Source organism: Saimiri boliviensis, chromosome 4 (genome assembly GCF_048565385.1).
Source record: "Saimiri boliviensis isolate mSaiBol1 chromosome 4, mSaiBol1.pri, whole genome shotgun sequence".
In the NCBI taxonomy this organism is placed as follows: Eukaryota; Metazoa; Chordata; class Mammalia; order Primates; family Cebidae; genus Saimiri; species Saimiri boliviensis.
Window position 1 is genome coordinate 142,530,787 of NC_133452.1, and position 13,897 is coordinate 142,544,683.

The 13,897-nt window shown below is 44.6% G+C and overlaps 1 protein-coding gene across 2 annotated transcripts in view; it reads left to right on the forward strand.

Annotated features, from left to right (window-relative positions):
* Positions 1-13,897, forward strand: part of LOC101042888 (testis expressed protein 56) — a 74,658-nt gene that overhangs the window by 1,529 nt on the left and 59,232 nt on the right. The window contains exon 2 of one of the 2 annotated variants that reach the window (XR_012517412.1): positions 7,968-8,348. Coding sequence is in view for 1 of the 2 variants with exons in the window: in XM_074398397.1 (XP_074254498.1) it covers positions 8,156-8,348 (193 nt within the window). In the remaining variant the exon portion in view is untranslated. Of the gene's footprint in view, positions 1-7,967; positions 8,349-13,897 lie in introns of those variants that run through there. The other variant, XM_074398397.1, reaches the window with a different exon arrangement.

A 13,897-nucleotide genomic window follows, 5' to 3' on the forward strand; every position in this document is an offset into this window, starting at 1 on the left:
ATAATAGTACCTCCTTTTTATCTCCTTTTTATTTTTATTTATTTATTTTTTAATTTTTTTTTTTTTTGTTTTTTTTTTTTTTTTTGAGATGGAGTTTCGCTCTTGTTAGCCAGGCTGGAGTGCAATGGTGCGATCTCGGCTCACTGCAACCTCCGCCCTCTGGGTTCAGCCAATTGTCCTGCCTCAGACTCCTGAGTAGCTGGGATTACAGGCATGTGCCACCATGCCCAGCTAATTTTTTGTATTTTTAGTAGAGACGGGGTTTCACCATGTTGACCAAGATGGTCTCGATCTCTTGACCTCGTGATCCACCCGCCTCGGCCTCCCAAAGTGCTGGGATTACGGCGCACGGCCCCTCCTTTTTATTTTTAAACCTGTCAAGTTCTAGTTATATAGTTCTAACTCACAAGTCATTTTTCTTGACTACTCAGGAAGAGTAAATTGCTAGAAAAAAATACAAAAAGAAAACATGAGTCAATTGCTATCTCCTCCAGGACCCTTGCTTCGTTATAATAATTATTCATTTACAATATCTCATTCTCTTTCAACACCTTGAAGGTGACTATCAGCCCATATTCTATCTAACAGAGTGCCTGGCATGTACTGTAGTAGGTGCGGCACTCAATAAATGTTTGAATTGATTTAAGTATTGCAAAAATAGGATTTTCTGGAATGTATGGTGTGGTGACTAGAGGCCAGGCATGGTGTGGAACATTTCATATGGATTAACTGAGGTATATGCCTAATAATCCAATGAAGCAGGTACCACTAGTTATTCCTATTATTTATTTATTTATTTGTTTATTTATTTATTTTGAGACAGAATCTCTCTCTGCTACCCAGGCTGGAGTGTCATGGTGCGATCTTGGCTCACTGCAACCTCCCCTTCTCCGGTTCAAGCAATTCTTCTGCCTCAGCCTCCCTAGTAGGTGGGATTACAGGCACCCACCACCACGCCTATTTTTTTGTATTTTTAGTAGAGATGGGTTTCACCATGCTGGCCAGGCTGGTATCAAACTCCTGACCTTAGGTGATTTGCCCACCTTGACCTCCCAAAGTGCTGGGAATACTGTGCCCAGCCTAGTTATTACTATTTTATAATTGAGTAACCTGAGCCTTAGATGTATTCGGTAACCTTTCTCAACTTAAAATTAGTAGAAAAATTGTGAATGGGAGTAAATATTGGGGTCCATGTATTCCCAGCTAATGGTTTTTTACAAACATTCTTGAAACAGAAATTATGTGTGCCTGTGTGTGAATTCCACATATCTGGCTTACACATTTCCTATCTTCCTTGTTTTATGTTTCTATTCATGCCTTTTTCTTTTGTTTCAGAACTCAGACTGATTCCTGATCCCTTAGAGTCCTTCTGAGATTTGTCATCCATAAATACATCCTCTAAGTTCTTTTTTTTTTTCTTAACAAAACTTATTCTTAAAAATGTTCCTTTCATATTATCACCCCCACTCAACTGGTCTTCCTTTCTCTGGAGACTTTTGAATGCTTTGACATCAGCATCAAAATTGTGGCTGGCCCTGCCCTCACTGCAAATGTGCTCGACTCTGGTGGTGTGAAATATAAAAGCAACAACTTGGAAATGGTGCCCTCTCCAAACCTGTGGGTCTGATCTGGCTCTGGCCCAGCGTAGGATGTTGGACAGTGGGTCATTTTCTACAGCAGCTCAGATCCAGCTTAACATCAATCCCAAGGCCAAAGAGAATGCACTTTCCTTCTGTTGGGGCTTGGTAAACACTACCCCAACTTTGGAAATAGCCTCAGAAGCAAAAGTTTTTTTCTGATCTTCTGCCCTCCTGTCTCTCAGTCCCAGTCTCCTTCCAAGGCTAGCCAGAGAAACTAAAATCCCTTTTCTCCAATGCAGGTTACAGAAATCAGAATGGTTTTCCCCCAAAGCCAGCCATAAAACCTAAAAATATGACTTCAATTTTCCCTTGGCCTTTCTGTGTAAAAACTGGCCATAAAGAAATTACTTGACCTACCTTGTTTGACTGTAGGTCATAAGACCCCCATTTCAGAGAGGGCCCTGCTCCATATCCAGAAGGCAGGAATGCTGCTCAGAGAGGCCAAGAATTCAGATAGACAGGCCTTGCTGGGTTTCCCCACTCAGGCTATTAGCACCAGATCAGAGCCTTTTTGTCCAGTCGTCTTTCTACACAGTTGTCTATACTTTGTTGAACCTAAGCATAAACATGGAGACTTTCCCCTATATTTCTGAGTTTTCTTTTTTTTTTTTTTTTTTTTTTTTGAGACGGAGTTTCGCCCTTGTTACCCAGGCTGGAGTGCAATGGCGTGATCTCGGCTCACCGCAACCTCCGCCTCCTGGGCTCAGGCAATTCTCCTGCCTCAGCCTCCTGAGTAGCTGGGATTACAGGCACGTGCCACCATGCCCAGCTAATTTTTTGCACTTTTAGTAGAGACGGGGTTTCACCATGTTGACCAGGATGGTCTCGATCTCTCGACCTCGTGATCCACCCGCCTCGGCCTCCCAAAGTGCTGGGATTACAGGCTTGAGCCACCGCGCCCGGCCTTTTCTGAGTTTTCATTCTGTACACTCTCATGTGTACACACATGCCAGATATATTTGTATGCCTTTTCCCCAGTTACTCTGCCTTTTGCAAGTTGATTTTTTAGCAAACTTCAGAGAGCCAAGCCCTCAGCCCCTACACCTCCAGCGATCTCATGGCCATGCTCAGGATTCCGTTTTTAGCAGTATTCTCAGCTTGGCTTACTTTAAACCTGCACCTCATTAGCTGATCCCGAGCGAAACCATTCTTTCATAAACACAGTAGGATGAGGCAGATGCTCTCCATCTCAGGCATTTAACAAGCTCTTAAGTTAATAACAACGGAGGCAGGCTAAGGAGACAAAGGCAAGCCTTGGTTGGGCCAGTCAGTTAGTAAGTAGTCCAGTAAGTACGGCTTGCTGTCCACCTCAGTTTCTCCTCCTATAACAAAGGCCATGACATTGACTACTACATAACTACTTTGGAAAGCACCTTGACATACATTCCTTTTCATTGTCCTGGGTTATGCAAAGACGTGTCAGTAGCAACATTACTTAGTTTCTAATTATTCTAGAGGGAAAAGTCTTCTTCTTCACTCTACCTCCTTCAATATCTTTCACGTTTTGATATTACCCAGCAATTGCCCTCATCTCCCTTTGTTTTTCTTTTTAGAATTGCCAAGGTCATGGCTAATCCCACTCTTTTGCCCAGGCTGGAGTGCAGTGGTGTCATTTCGGTTCACTGCAGTCTCTGCCTCCCAGGTTCAAGTAATTCTCCTGTCTCAGCCTCCCAAGTTGCTGGGACTACAGGCACAGACCACACACCCGGCTTATTTTTTTTTTGTATGTTTAGTAGAGATGGGATTTCACCATATTGGTCAGGCTGGTCTTGAACTCCTGACCTCACGTGATCCACTCTCCTCAGCCTCTCAAAGTCCTAGGATTACAGACTTGAGCCACCACACCCACCCTACAGCAGAATTTTGTTCAATATAATTAAGCGACATTCTCTGAAAGTCAGGACAATATTTTCTAATAAATAATACACATTTTTATTCTCAAATAAGATGCTAAGTCGGTGGGAAATATTTCAATTCAATTATGGGCAATTTGTATTTAGCATACGGTTTAGCGATCTAGTCTTTTGTTTTTCTTTTTTGAGCAACTGCTTTGTCTTTCAGCAGTGGCAAATTTATCCTGATTTACAACTCTATTCTACGAGCATTCATCCTAAATATCTTTTCTTGTTTTTGTATAATTCCTTTTTAAGAAATATATATTTAAGGCCGGGCGCGGTGGCTCACGCCTGTAATCCCAGCACTTTGGGAGACCGAGGCGGGTGGATCACGAGGTCAAGAGATCGAGACCATCCTGGTCAACACGGTGAAACCCCGTCTCTACTAAAAATACAAAAATTAGCTGGGCATGGTGGCGCACGCCTGTAGTCCCACCTACTAGGGAGGCTGAGGCAGGAGAATTGCTTGAACCCAGGAGGCGGAGGTTGCCGAGATCGCGCCATTGCACTCCAGCCTGGGTAACAAGAGCAAAACCCCGTCTCAAAAAAAAAAAAAAAAAAAAAAAAAAATATATATATATATATATATATATATATATTTAAACATTTACAATTTGAAGTTTTAAAAATTAACCTTTAACACTCTGTTCCCATAGCAATGTCTTATTTGAAAGGCCATCATTTTGTTGGAAAAATATGGGAAATATTGTTTAAAAACTATTGATTCCTGAAACCAATGTGATAGTGATGGATATGAACATATTTCCAAAAGGAAGCAAAATAAACACATCAATCAGTGAATCCCACATCTGCATATGCTGCAACTAGTGCTTTTGAATAAATTCTCAATCATATAATTTCTCCTTTAAGACTTGATTTCTAGGCTGGGTGCGGTGGCTCACGCCTGTAATCCCAGCACTTTGGAAGGCCGAGGTGGGTGGATCACGAGGTCAAGAGATCGAGACCATCCTGGCCAACATAGTGAAACCCCGTCTCTACTAAAAATACAAAAATTAGCTGGGCATGGTGACGCGTGCCTGTAATCCCAGCTACTCGGGAGGCTGAGGCAGGAGAATTGCTTGAACCCAGGAGGCGGAGGTTGTGGTGAGCCGAGATTGCGCCATTGCACTCCAGCCTGGGTAACGAGCGAAACTCCGTCAAAAAAAAAAAAAAAAAAAAAAAAAAAAGACTTGATTTCTGCCTATACTCTGTAACTATATTTTCCTAGCGTTATGTCACAAATTCACATTAAATTTTGGTTAAAGTTTCAGTGTCGGAACTTACTTTTTGGTGCCAGGAAAGGTATAGCTTGGATCCCCTTTCTTTTTTTTTTTTTTTTGAGACGGAGTTTCACTCTTGTTACCCAGGCTGGAGTGCAATGGCGCCATCTCGGCTCACTGCAACCTCCGCCTCCTAGGTTCAGGCAATTCTCCTGCCTCAGCCTCCTGAGTAGCTGGGATTACAGGCACGCACCACCATGCCCAGCTAATTTTTTGTATTTTTAGTGGAGACGGGGTTTCACCATGTTGACCAGGACGGTCTCAATCTCTTGACCTTGTGATCCACCCGCCTCGGCCTCCCAAAGTGCTGGGATTACAGGCTTGAGCCACTGCGCCCGGCCCTGGATCCCCTTTCTGATCCTCAGACCCCCCCACCTCATTTGTTGTGAATGGAATACTTTCTTTAGAATGCCTTCCTTTAAAAACTTGGAGATAATCTTCTTTGTTCAAACATTACTGAACACCTTGCCTTCTGGAAGCCAGCTGATCTTGTCATATCCACCATGGCAGTGGGGAAGGGGAAGGTATTCTGGAGACACAAACCCTCTTAGGAACAGAAAAAGGAATTGCATTCACCTAAAAGTCATGAATAAAAGATCAGCCTAACTAGAAAAACAACCCAGAGTCTTGCAGCTGCTGCGCTGCGGGATCAATTTAGTTAATAATACACTGCTAGCACCTACGCGGGCTGCTGGCCCAGCATGCGGCTCTTATCACAAGAAAAGACTCGGGAGAAAATAATAACATATTAGAAGCCCAGTTTTGAAAAGGTAAATCTGTTAGCCAGTGAATAAAAGAATTGGAAATAAGAGGAATACAAAACAAAATACAAAATGAAAGCATTTGTTCCATCAAAGAATATTAGCACCATGGGCTGAGACCTGGTTGACTCAGATCAAGATCACACAGCTGGTTAGCAGCAGAATATTTGCCAAGTGTCATTCGTGACGGATGTCTCCCATCTTAAACAGTGTTCTTTAACCATACTGTAATTAGAGAAAATGAATGAGATTGATTCCTAGAAGAAGTGTCATTCATTGTAAAAAATATACATATATGTATATATTTTCATCTGATAGTTTATTTAAAAACAAAATTTAGGCCAGGTGTGGTGGCTCACACTTGTAATCCCAGCACTTTGGGAAGCTGAGGCAGGCGGATCACAAGGTCAGGAGTTTGAGACCAGCCTGGCCAACACAGTGAAACCCCATCTCTACAAAAAACACAAAATTAGCTGGGCGTGGTGGCAGGCACCTATAATCCTAGCTGCTCAGGAGGCTGAGGCAGGAAAATCACTTAAACCAGGCGGCAGATGTTCCAGTGAGCCAAGATCATGCCACTGCACTCCATCCAGCCTGGGCGGCAGAACTAGACTCCATCTCAAAAAAAAAAAAAAAAAAATTAATAATTGTGACCTACTTCAGATTTCAGCCAAGGTCAGCATGGGTCAGATAACTATAAACATTCCATCAGTTGCTATTGAAAGCAATGACTACGAATATATGAGTCAATTTACATGGAGTGTAAAGAATTACGTTTTAGGAGATCATTTCCTTGGCATGTTGAATGGCTTAAAACATGGTTTGTTCTTTGCTATTTATATAAATGAGGGTTTAGAGGAATGCACTCAACTTTGCTTGAAAGAAAGAAGCTGAGGATATGTCTTCTAGCTGCCAGAATATTCTACTCCCCTTCTCCCCACCAAAACACCTGTAACATTATGAGAATCACATTGAATTCAAATGGTTCTTGTTGGTTATATAACACATTTTAAATATGTACTTGCATTTAAAGTATTTTATTTTCATTTTTTAAAGCTTTACTTTTTGAGTTTGCAGGTTGAAAGGTAAGAAATGGGATGGGCCAGACACAGTGGCTTTCGCCTATAATCACAGCACCCTGGGAGGCTGACGCAAGAGGATTGCTTGAGGTCAGGAGACCGCCTGGGCAACATAGCAAGACCTTATCCATTCATATATATATATATATTTATATATATGAATGGAATTTTATATCTGCTGCTCTGGCCACTAAAGTATCATATGATATAATCATGATGCTTTAATAGTCTTGGCCAAAGGTTTTTAAGGTTGATAAAAAGCTGGCCCACACTCCGGAGTTTGCCATAGCATGACATGGTGTGCTAGGCTCACACGCCTTCTCTGCTGCTCACCAGCCTGCAGTGTGGTTCTCCAGCTGGTTCATGAAGAGTAGAGCAATTATGGGGAGCCTGGCTCCTGGCGGAGCATGCTGAAATCTAAAAGTAGTTGTAACAAACCCTGTTATTTGCATTTGTGTTCCAAATCTGATACTAGTTCTTGGCAGCTTTTAGCTTGTTCTGGGCTGTGCTATCAAGTGTGGTTATTTTAGGCCAGGTGTGGTGACTCATGCCTGTAATCCCAGCACTGTGGAAGGCTGAGGTGAGTGGATCATGAGGTCAGGAGTTCGAGACAAGCCTGCCAAGATGGTGAAACCCCGTCTCTACTAAAAATACAAATATTAGCCAGGCACAGTGGCAGATGCCTGTAATCCCAGCTACTCGGGAGGTGGAGGCAGGAGAATTGCTTGAGCCCAGGAGGTGGAGGTTGCCGTGAGCCAAGATCACGCCATTGCACTCTAGCCTGGGAAACAGAGCAAGACTCCATCTGGAAAAAAAAAAAAAAAAAGTGTGGTGATTTAAGATTATTTAATACTTCTATTGTTCTCTGCTTTTTGGTCTACAATGGAGAATGGCTTCTTACCGGGAAAGCTCTGGTTGAGCATTTGTTTACTTTGTTTTCTGTGGATGAGTAAACGAAGCAGTTTGGCTTCTTACCTGTGTTAATCTGGGCATTTCCTCAATTGTGGACGATGAAGCTCTTTCCTCGGTTCTGCTGAGGACTGTGCTGATGTAACTACTCTCTCTTGGGACCTCGTAGGTCTGTGGAGCCTTAATTAGGTACATACAGGGAGGAAGGCTTCTACAAAGTACCAGATGGGAAAATATCACTGGATATGTGTGCCCCCACTTTCCCCTCTTCCTTTTAACAAAGCTCTCAGTTTCCCCCAGAAATTGTCCACGTCCAGACACAAGAGTGGAATTTCTGCCAAAAGTCCCCGAATGACGTGGCAGGATATTTTCAATGGGCTGATTTCCTCTGCTTTGAATGCAGGATGAGCACGCTGGGTTCCAGACCAGTACCTGGGCCATTGTGACTCTCAGAATGCCGGGCAATAAGAGGTCAGAAAGTCCGCTCCACCTTGTCTTGGAGACAGAGGAAAGCTTGCCGGGAGAACAATCGCAAGCCCCTCCTCTCCTCATGTTCTCCGTTTGTTCTTCTCCGTGACGCCACCGGCCATCATGAGAACAGCCAGCAGCAGCTCCCGCGAGGTAAAATTTTCACTCCTTGACAAGTGTGAGAAACCAAAAAACTATGCCCAGCCAGAAGTTTTGTGTCACACCTTTGAGGTACTGTCTAACCTCCACAAGCTGCTTCCTAATCACCTGATGGAGAAGCTTTATTCTTATAAGAGTGAAGAGGACAAGAAAAAATGTATGTGGGTAGAGGGTGGGCGTGAGTTCTTTTCAGTAAGCATACACTTTATCTTCATACAAACTGCCTCTACTTTTAGCCGCAATTAAGAACTTACTCTTTATTTTATTTAGTTTATTATTTTTTTGACACGGGGGCGGTGGGGGGGTGGGGCGAGGGAGTCTCACTTTATTCCCCAGGCTGGAGTGCAGGGTTGCAATTGAGGAAGGAGACTCCTTCCTCTTAAGCTTCTAAGACCACTTCCCCTTAGCCTTGCATTTCAAAAGAAGTAAACGTTGAAAATAGAAGGCACAAGGTCCTTGGAGGGGATAAAACCGGTGCCACTAGCTGGACTGGAGGTTAAAGATCAACACCCCCTCACCTCCCCCCACCCAGATCACAGGCATGGTGTGGAGGAATCTTCCCCTGAAGGCATTGTTCTTGCTTAATCAGGCTTAGACCCCCACCTAAGTCGCACACCCCTCGCTTACCTCACCGATCACGACCTTCTCACATGTACACTCTAAGACTGTGAGCCTTTAAAAGAGGCCAGGATTTTCTAGTCGGGAATCTCAGTTTTTTTTTTTTTTTTTTTTTGAGACAGAGTTTTGCTCTTGTTACCCAGGCTGGAGTGCAATGGCGCGATCTCGGCTCACTGCAACCTCCGCCTCCTGGGTTCAGGTAATTCTCCTGCCTCAGCCTCCTGAGTAGCTGGGATTACAGGCACGCACCACCATGCCCAGCTAATTTTTTGTATTTTTAGTAGAGACGGGGTTTCACCATGTTGACCAGGATGGTCTTGATCTCTCGACCTCGTAATCCACCCGCCTCGGCCTCCCAAAGTGCTGGGATTACAGGCTTGAGCCACCGCGCCCGGCGTATCTCAGTTCTTGAGACTAGAGTCTGCTGAGACTCCCAGCCAAATAAAAAGCCCCTTCCTTCGCAGGTTTGTTCGTGGCCGCTCCTGCTTTACAATAATCGTGGCTCACCGCAGCTTTAAACTCCTGGGCTCATGTGATCCTCCCACCTCGACCTCCCCAGTAGCTGGGACTATAGGCGAATTGCCACTGCAGTGTCTAATTTTTTAATTTTTTGTAAGGACGCACCCCCCCGCCACCTCCATGGTGCCCAGGCTGGTCTCAAACTGCCAAGCTCAAGTGGTCCACGTGCCTTTGCCCCCAAAGTGCTTGGATTCGAGGTGGGAGCCCTTGCACCCAGCCAGAACTTGTACTTTAAGTTACAGGTGTGATTTGCCCTCCAGGCACATGTCCCCCTCCACGGACTTCTGTATTCTGGAATTTACTCATGTGCTGATTAACCATTGCTTCTTCAGGTTCCTTTTGCAGAAATAGTCTTTTGTGAGCCAAGTTATGCCTAATCCTCCTCTTTAGACAAAGCTTACCTGTGGGACAATGGAGAGGTTACCGAGAGGGAAAGGCTGCTACATTTATAATTTAAGCTTTAGATTTGATTTTAAGATTAGGGAGAGAACTTTCAAGTGGAAAGTCGGGTTTTGAACTTCCATCCTTTGCTCTGTTTCCTGCTATTCCTTCCTCCTGTGGCCATGATTGCACCAGGAAGAAGCTGGATATCTTCTTTCCTCCTGGGGATTATAAGCAAACTGTACTTTTTGCAGTTTGGAGTGGCCTGCCACTCCTGAAATTCTGTCAGGGTCATTGATAAGGGGGGTGATTTGCAGAATTGGGTGGAGTCTGCTTCCTGAATTGTTCCTGCTTCAGTGGAGGACAAAGGTAGCGGCAGCCACCTGTGCTCATTAACTTCAGAAACAAAATAGCAGCTGCCATAGAGATTAAGTTGCAATTCCGAGGCTGGGCAAGGTGGCTCCTACTTGTAATCCAGCACTTTGGGAGGCTAAGGCGGGCAGATCACCTGAGGTCAGGAGTTCAAGACCAGCCTGGCCAAGCTGGTGAAACCCCATCTCCACAAAAATACAAAAATTAGCAGAGCATGATGGCAGGTGCCTGAAATCCCGGCTACTCTGGAGGTTGAGGTGGGAGAATCGCTTGAACCCAAGAGGCAGAAGTTGCAGTGAGCCGATATCGCGCCACTGCACTACAGCCTAGTGACAGAGCAAGACTCCTTCTCAAAAAAAAAAAAGACAGTTTCGGGATAAAAGATAGGTATTGGTGTAATGATTTTAAACCATGATGGCAAATTTGGCCATTTGTATTCTGAGGAATCCATACCCCCTGAATCCAGAGTATTGTGAATCAATCCTAATATCCAGATTACATTACACATTACATAAAGTACACTCATAAATCATCAAGAAAAATATAAGTAACCTTATAGAATAAATATATGGACAGGCAATTCACAAGATTTAGCTATAGATCATCAATAAGCATAAAAGATGTTCAAACACTCTGGTCATCAAGGAAGTAAAAGAAGCAACAAGGAGATATTTTTAGGCCGGGTGCTGTGGCTCATGCCTATAATCCCGAGAGGCCGAGGCGGGCAGATCCTGAGGCCAGCTTGGCCTACATGGTGAAACCCCATCTCTACTAAAGATACTAAAAAAGTAGCTGGGTGTGGTGGCACACATTTATAATCCCGGCTACTCAGGTGGCTGAGGCAGGAGAATTGCTTGACCTGGGATCATGCTAAGATCGCACCATTGCACTCCAACCTGGGCGACAGGGTAAGACTTTGTCTCAAAAAAACAATAAAAAGGAGATATTTTTAGACCATGGTATCAGTCAAATTTAGAATGATTTGATATGAATGTGAACATGTAGAAAAGTTAGCACTTTCTCACATTATTAAAGGCATCCTGATGGATTCAGGCTTTTTTTGAGGGGGACGGAGTCTTAACTCTGTCCCCAGGCTGGAGTGCAATGGTGTGTTCTCGGCTCACTGCAACCACTGCTCACTGACTCCCAGGTTCAAGCGATTCTTCTGCCTCAGCCTCCAGAGTAGCTGGGATTACAGGCACCTGCCACCATGCCCAGCTAATTTTGTATTTTTAGTAGAGACGGGGTTTCTCCATATTGGTCAGGCTAGTCTCAAACTCGCCACCTCAGGCAATCCTCCCGCCTGGGCCTCCCATAGTGCTGGGATTACAGGAGTGAGTCATCACACCTGGCCTGATACAGGCTTTTTGAAGGAAAACTTGGAAGTCTTTGTCAAAATTTCAAACATATTTTAAGGGCTTATTGAGGCTGAACTTGGTAGAGAGTAAACAGAAGATAATTTTCTTTTTTTCTCACAGCTCCCCCTTCTGACCCATTCTGTTGACCCTTTCCTCACCTTGGGTGAAATTACAGGTAGATCTCATAGCTTTCCTGGTCATATTCAGAAAATAAAAAGTCCACCCTAATCCAAACTTTAAACTCTCATCTACTTTAAAATCTCTCTGCTCCCTGCTGCTCTGGCCTTATTTAGACTCAGAAACCAGGTGAGTTTCTTTTCTCTGACCTTGCTCCAACCCCTCCCTCACCAGCTTCTGTTAGATTGATCGGAGTCGGGGTAGGGGTGGCGGGGGTTGGGGTGAGCAGCTGTGGAGTTTTTTCAGGTGGTAAAATCTCAGGTTGTGATCTGGCATTTGTGCCCTCAGGGAGTGGCAGCTATCAAAAGCAGACTGTCTCCTGGGGGCGTTTGTGTGGGTTCTTTGGCAATTTCCCAGGCTGACAGTTTTCACAGCCTCCTGCTGACATTTATGTGCCTTAGTCTATTTGGGCCTCTATAACAAAATACGTAGACTGGAGCCGGGGGCAGTGGCTCACGCCTATAATTCCAGCACTTTGGGAGGCAGAGGCGGGCAGATCACCTGAGATCAGGAGTTCGAGACCAGCCTGGCCAACATGGTGGGAGCCCGTCTCTAGTAAAAATACAAAAATTAGCCGGTGTGGTGGCAGGTACCTGTAATCCCCGATACTCGGGAGGCTGAGGCGGGAGAATCGCTTGAACCTTGGAGATGGAGGCTGCAGTGAGCCAAGATCGTGCCATTGCACTCCAGCCTGGGCAACAAGAGCGAGATTCCATCTCAAAACAACAGCAACAACAATAACAACAATACATACTGTAGACTGGGTATCTTATAGACAGAAAAACTTATTTCTAATAGTTCTGGAGGCTCGGAAGTCTAACATCAAGGCAGATACCATGTCTGGAGAAAACTTTCCGGCTCATAGAGGGCACCTTCTGCTGCATCCTCACATGGAGGAAGGGCCGGGGCCTCCCTCAGCCCTAGTTTATAAGACACCGCCCCCATGACCTGATCCCAAAGACCTGCCCACTATGTAATACCATCACCTTGGGGGTTAGAATTTAACATATGAATTTTGAGGGGCGCAAAGATTCAGACCATAGCACCCCCTTCCCCAGCTTTTGTATGGTTTACTTCCATCCTGTTTTTTTTTGAGACGGAGTTTCACTCTTGTTACCCAGGCTGGAGTGCAATGGCGTGATCTCGGCTCACCGCAACCTCTGCCTCCTGCCTCGGCCTCCTGAGTAGCTGGGATTACAGGCACGTGCCGCCCAGCTAATTTTTTGTATTTTTAGTAGAGACGGGGTTTCACCATGTTGACCAGGATGGTCTCGATCTCTCGACCTTGTGATCCACCCGCCTCGGCCTCCCAAAGTGCTGGGATTACAGGCTTGAGCCACCGCGCCTGGCCACTTCCATCCTGTTTCAAATGAGTTTGCATCATCCTTTGATGGACACCCTCTTGAGATCCTCCTATTCACACAGGCCCCGAACTACTATAGCTAACACTTGAACAACTCATTTGAACTGTGCAGGTCCACTTACAGGTGGATTTTTTTTCAGTAAATATATTGGAAATTTTTTTGAACGTTTGCCAAAATTTGAAAAAATTTGCAGACCAATTATATAGCCTAGAAATCACAAAAAATTAAGAAAAAGTTACGGAGCTGGATGTGGTGGCTCCTGCCTGTAATTCCAGCATTTTGGGAGGCTGGAATTTTAGGTGGATCATTTGAAGTAAGGAGTTTGAGACCAGCCTGAGCAACATGGTGAAATCCCTTCTCTACTAAAAATACAAAAATTAGCTGGGTGTGGTGGCACGTGCCTGTGAATCCCAGCTGCTTGGGAGGCTGAGTTAGGAGAATTGCTTGAACCTGGGAGGTGGAGGTTGCAGTGAGCTGAGATTGTGCCACTGCACTCCAGCCTGGGCGGCAGAGTGAGACTCAAAAAAGAAAAAAGAGAAAGAGATATCATGAATGCATAGAATATATGTAGATATTAGTGTGTTTTATCATTTATTACTATAAGATGTATACACGCCTATTAGGAAAAGTTAAAATTTATAAAAACTTACACACACACAGACTGTACTTGGTGCCGTTCACAGTCAAGATAAATGTATACCAGAGTAAAGATGCAGTATTAGGCTGGGATCAGTGGCTCAATCTCAGCACTTTGGGAGTCCCAGGTGGTGGATCATCTGAGGTCAGGAGTTCAAGACCAGCCTGGCCAGCATGAAGAAACCACAACTCTACTAAAAATATAAAAATTAGCTGGGCATGGTGGTGCATTCCTGTAATCCCAGCTACTTAGGAGGCTGAGGCAGGAGAATCGCTTGTAC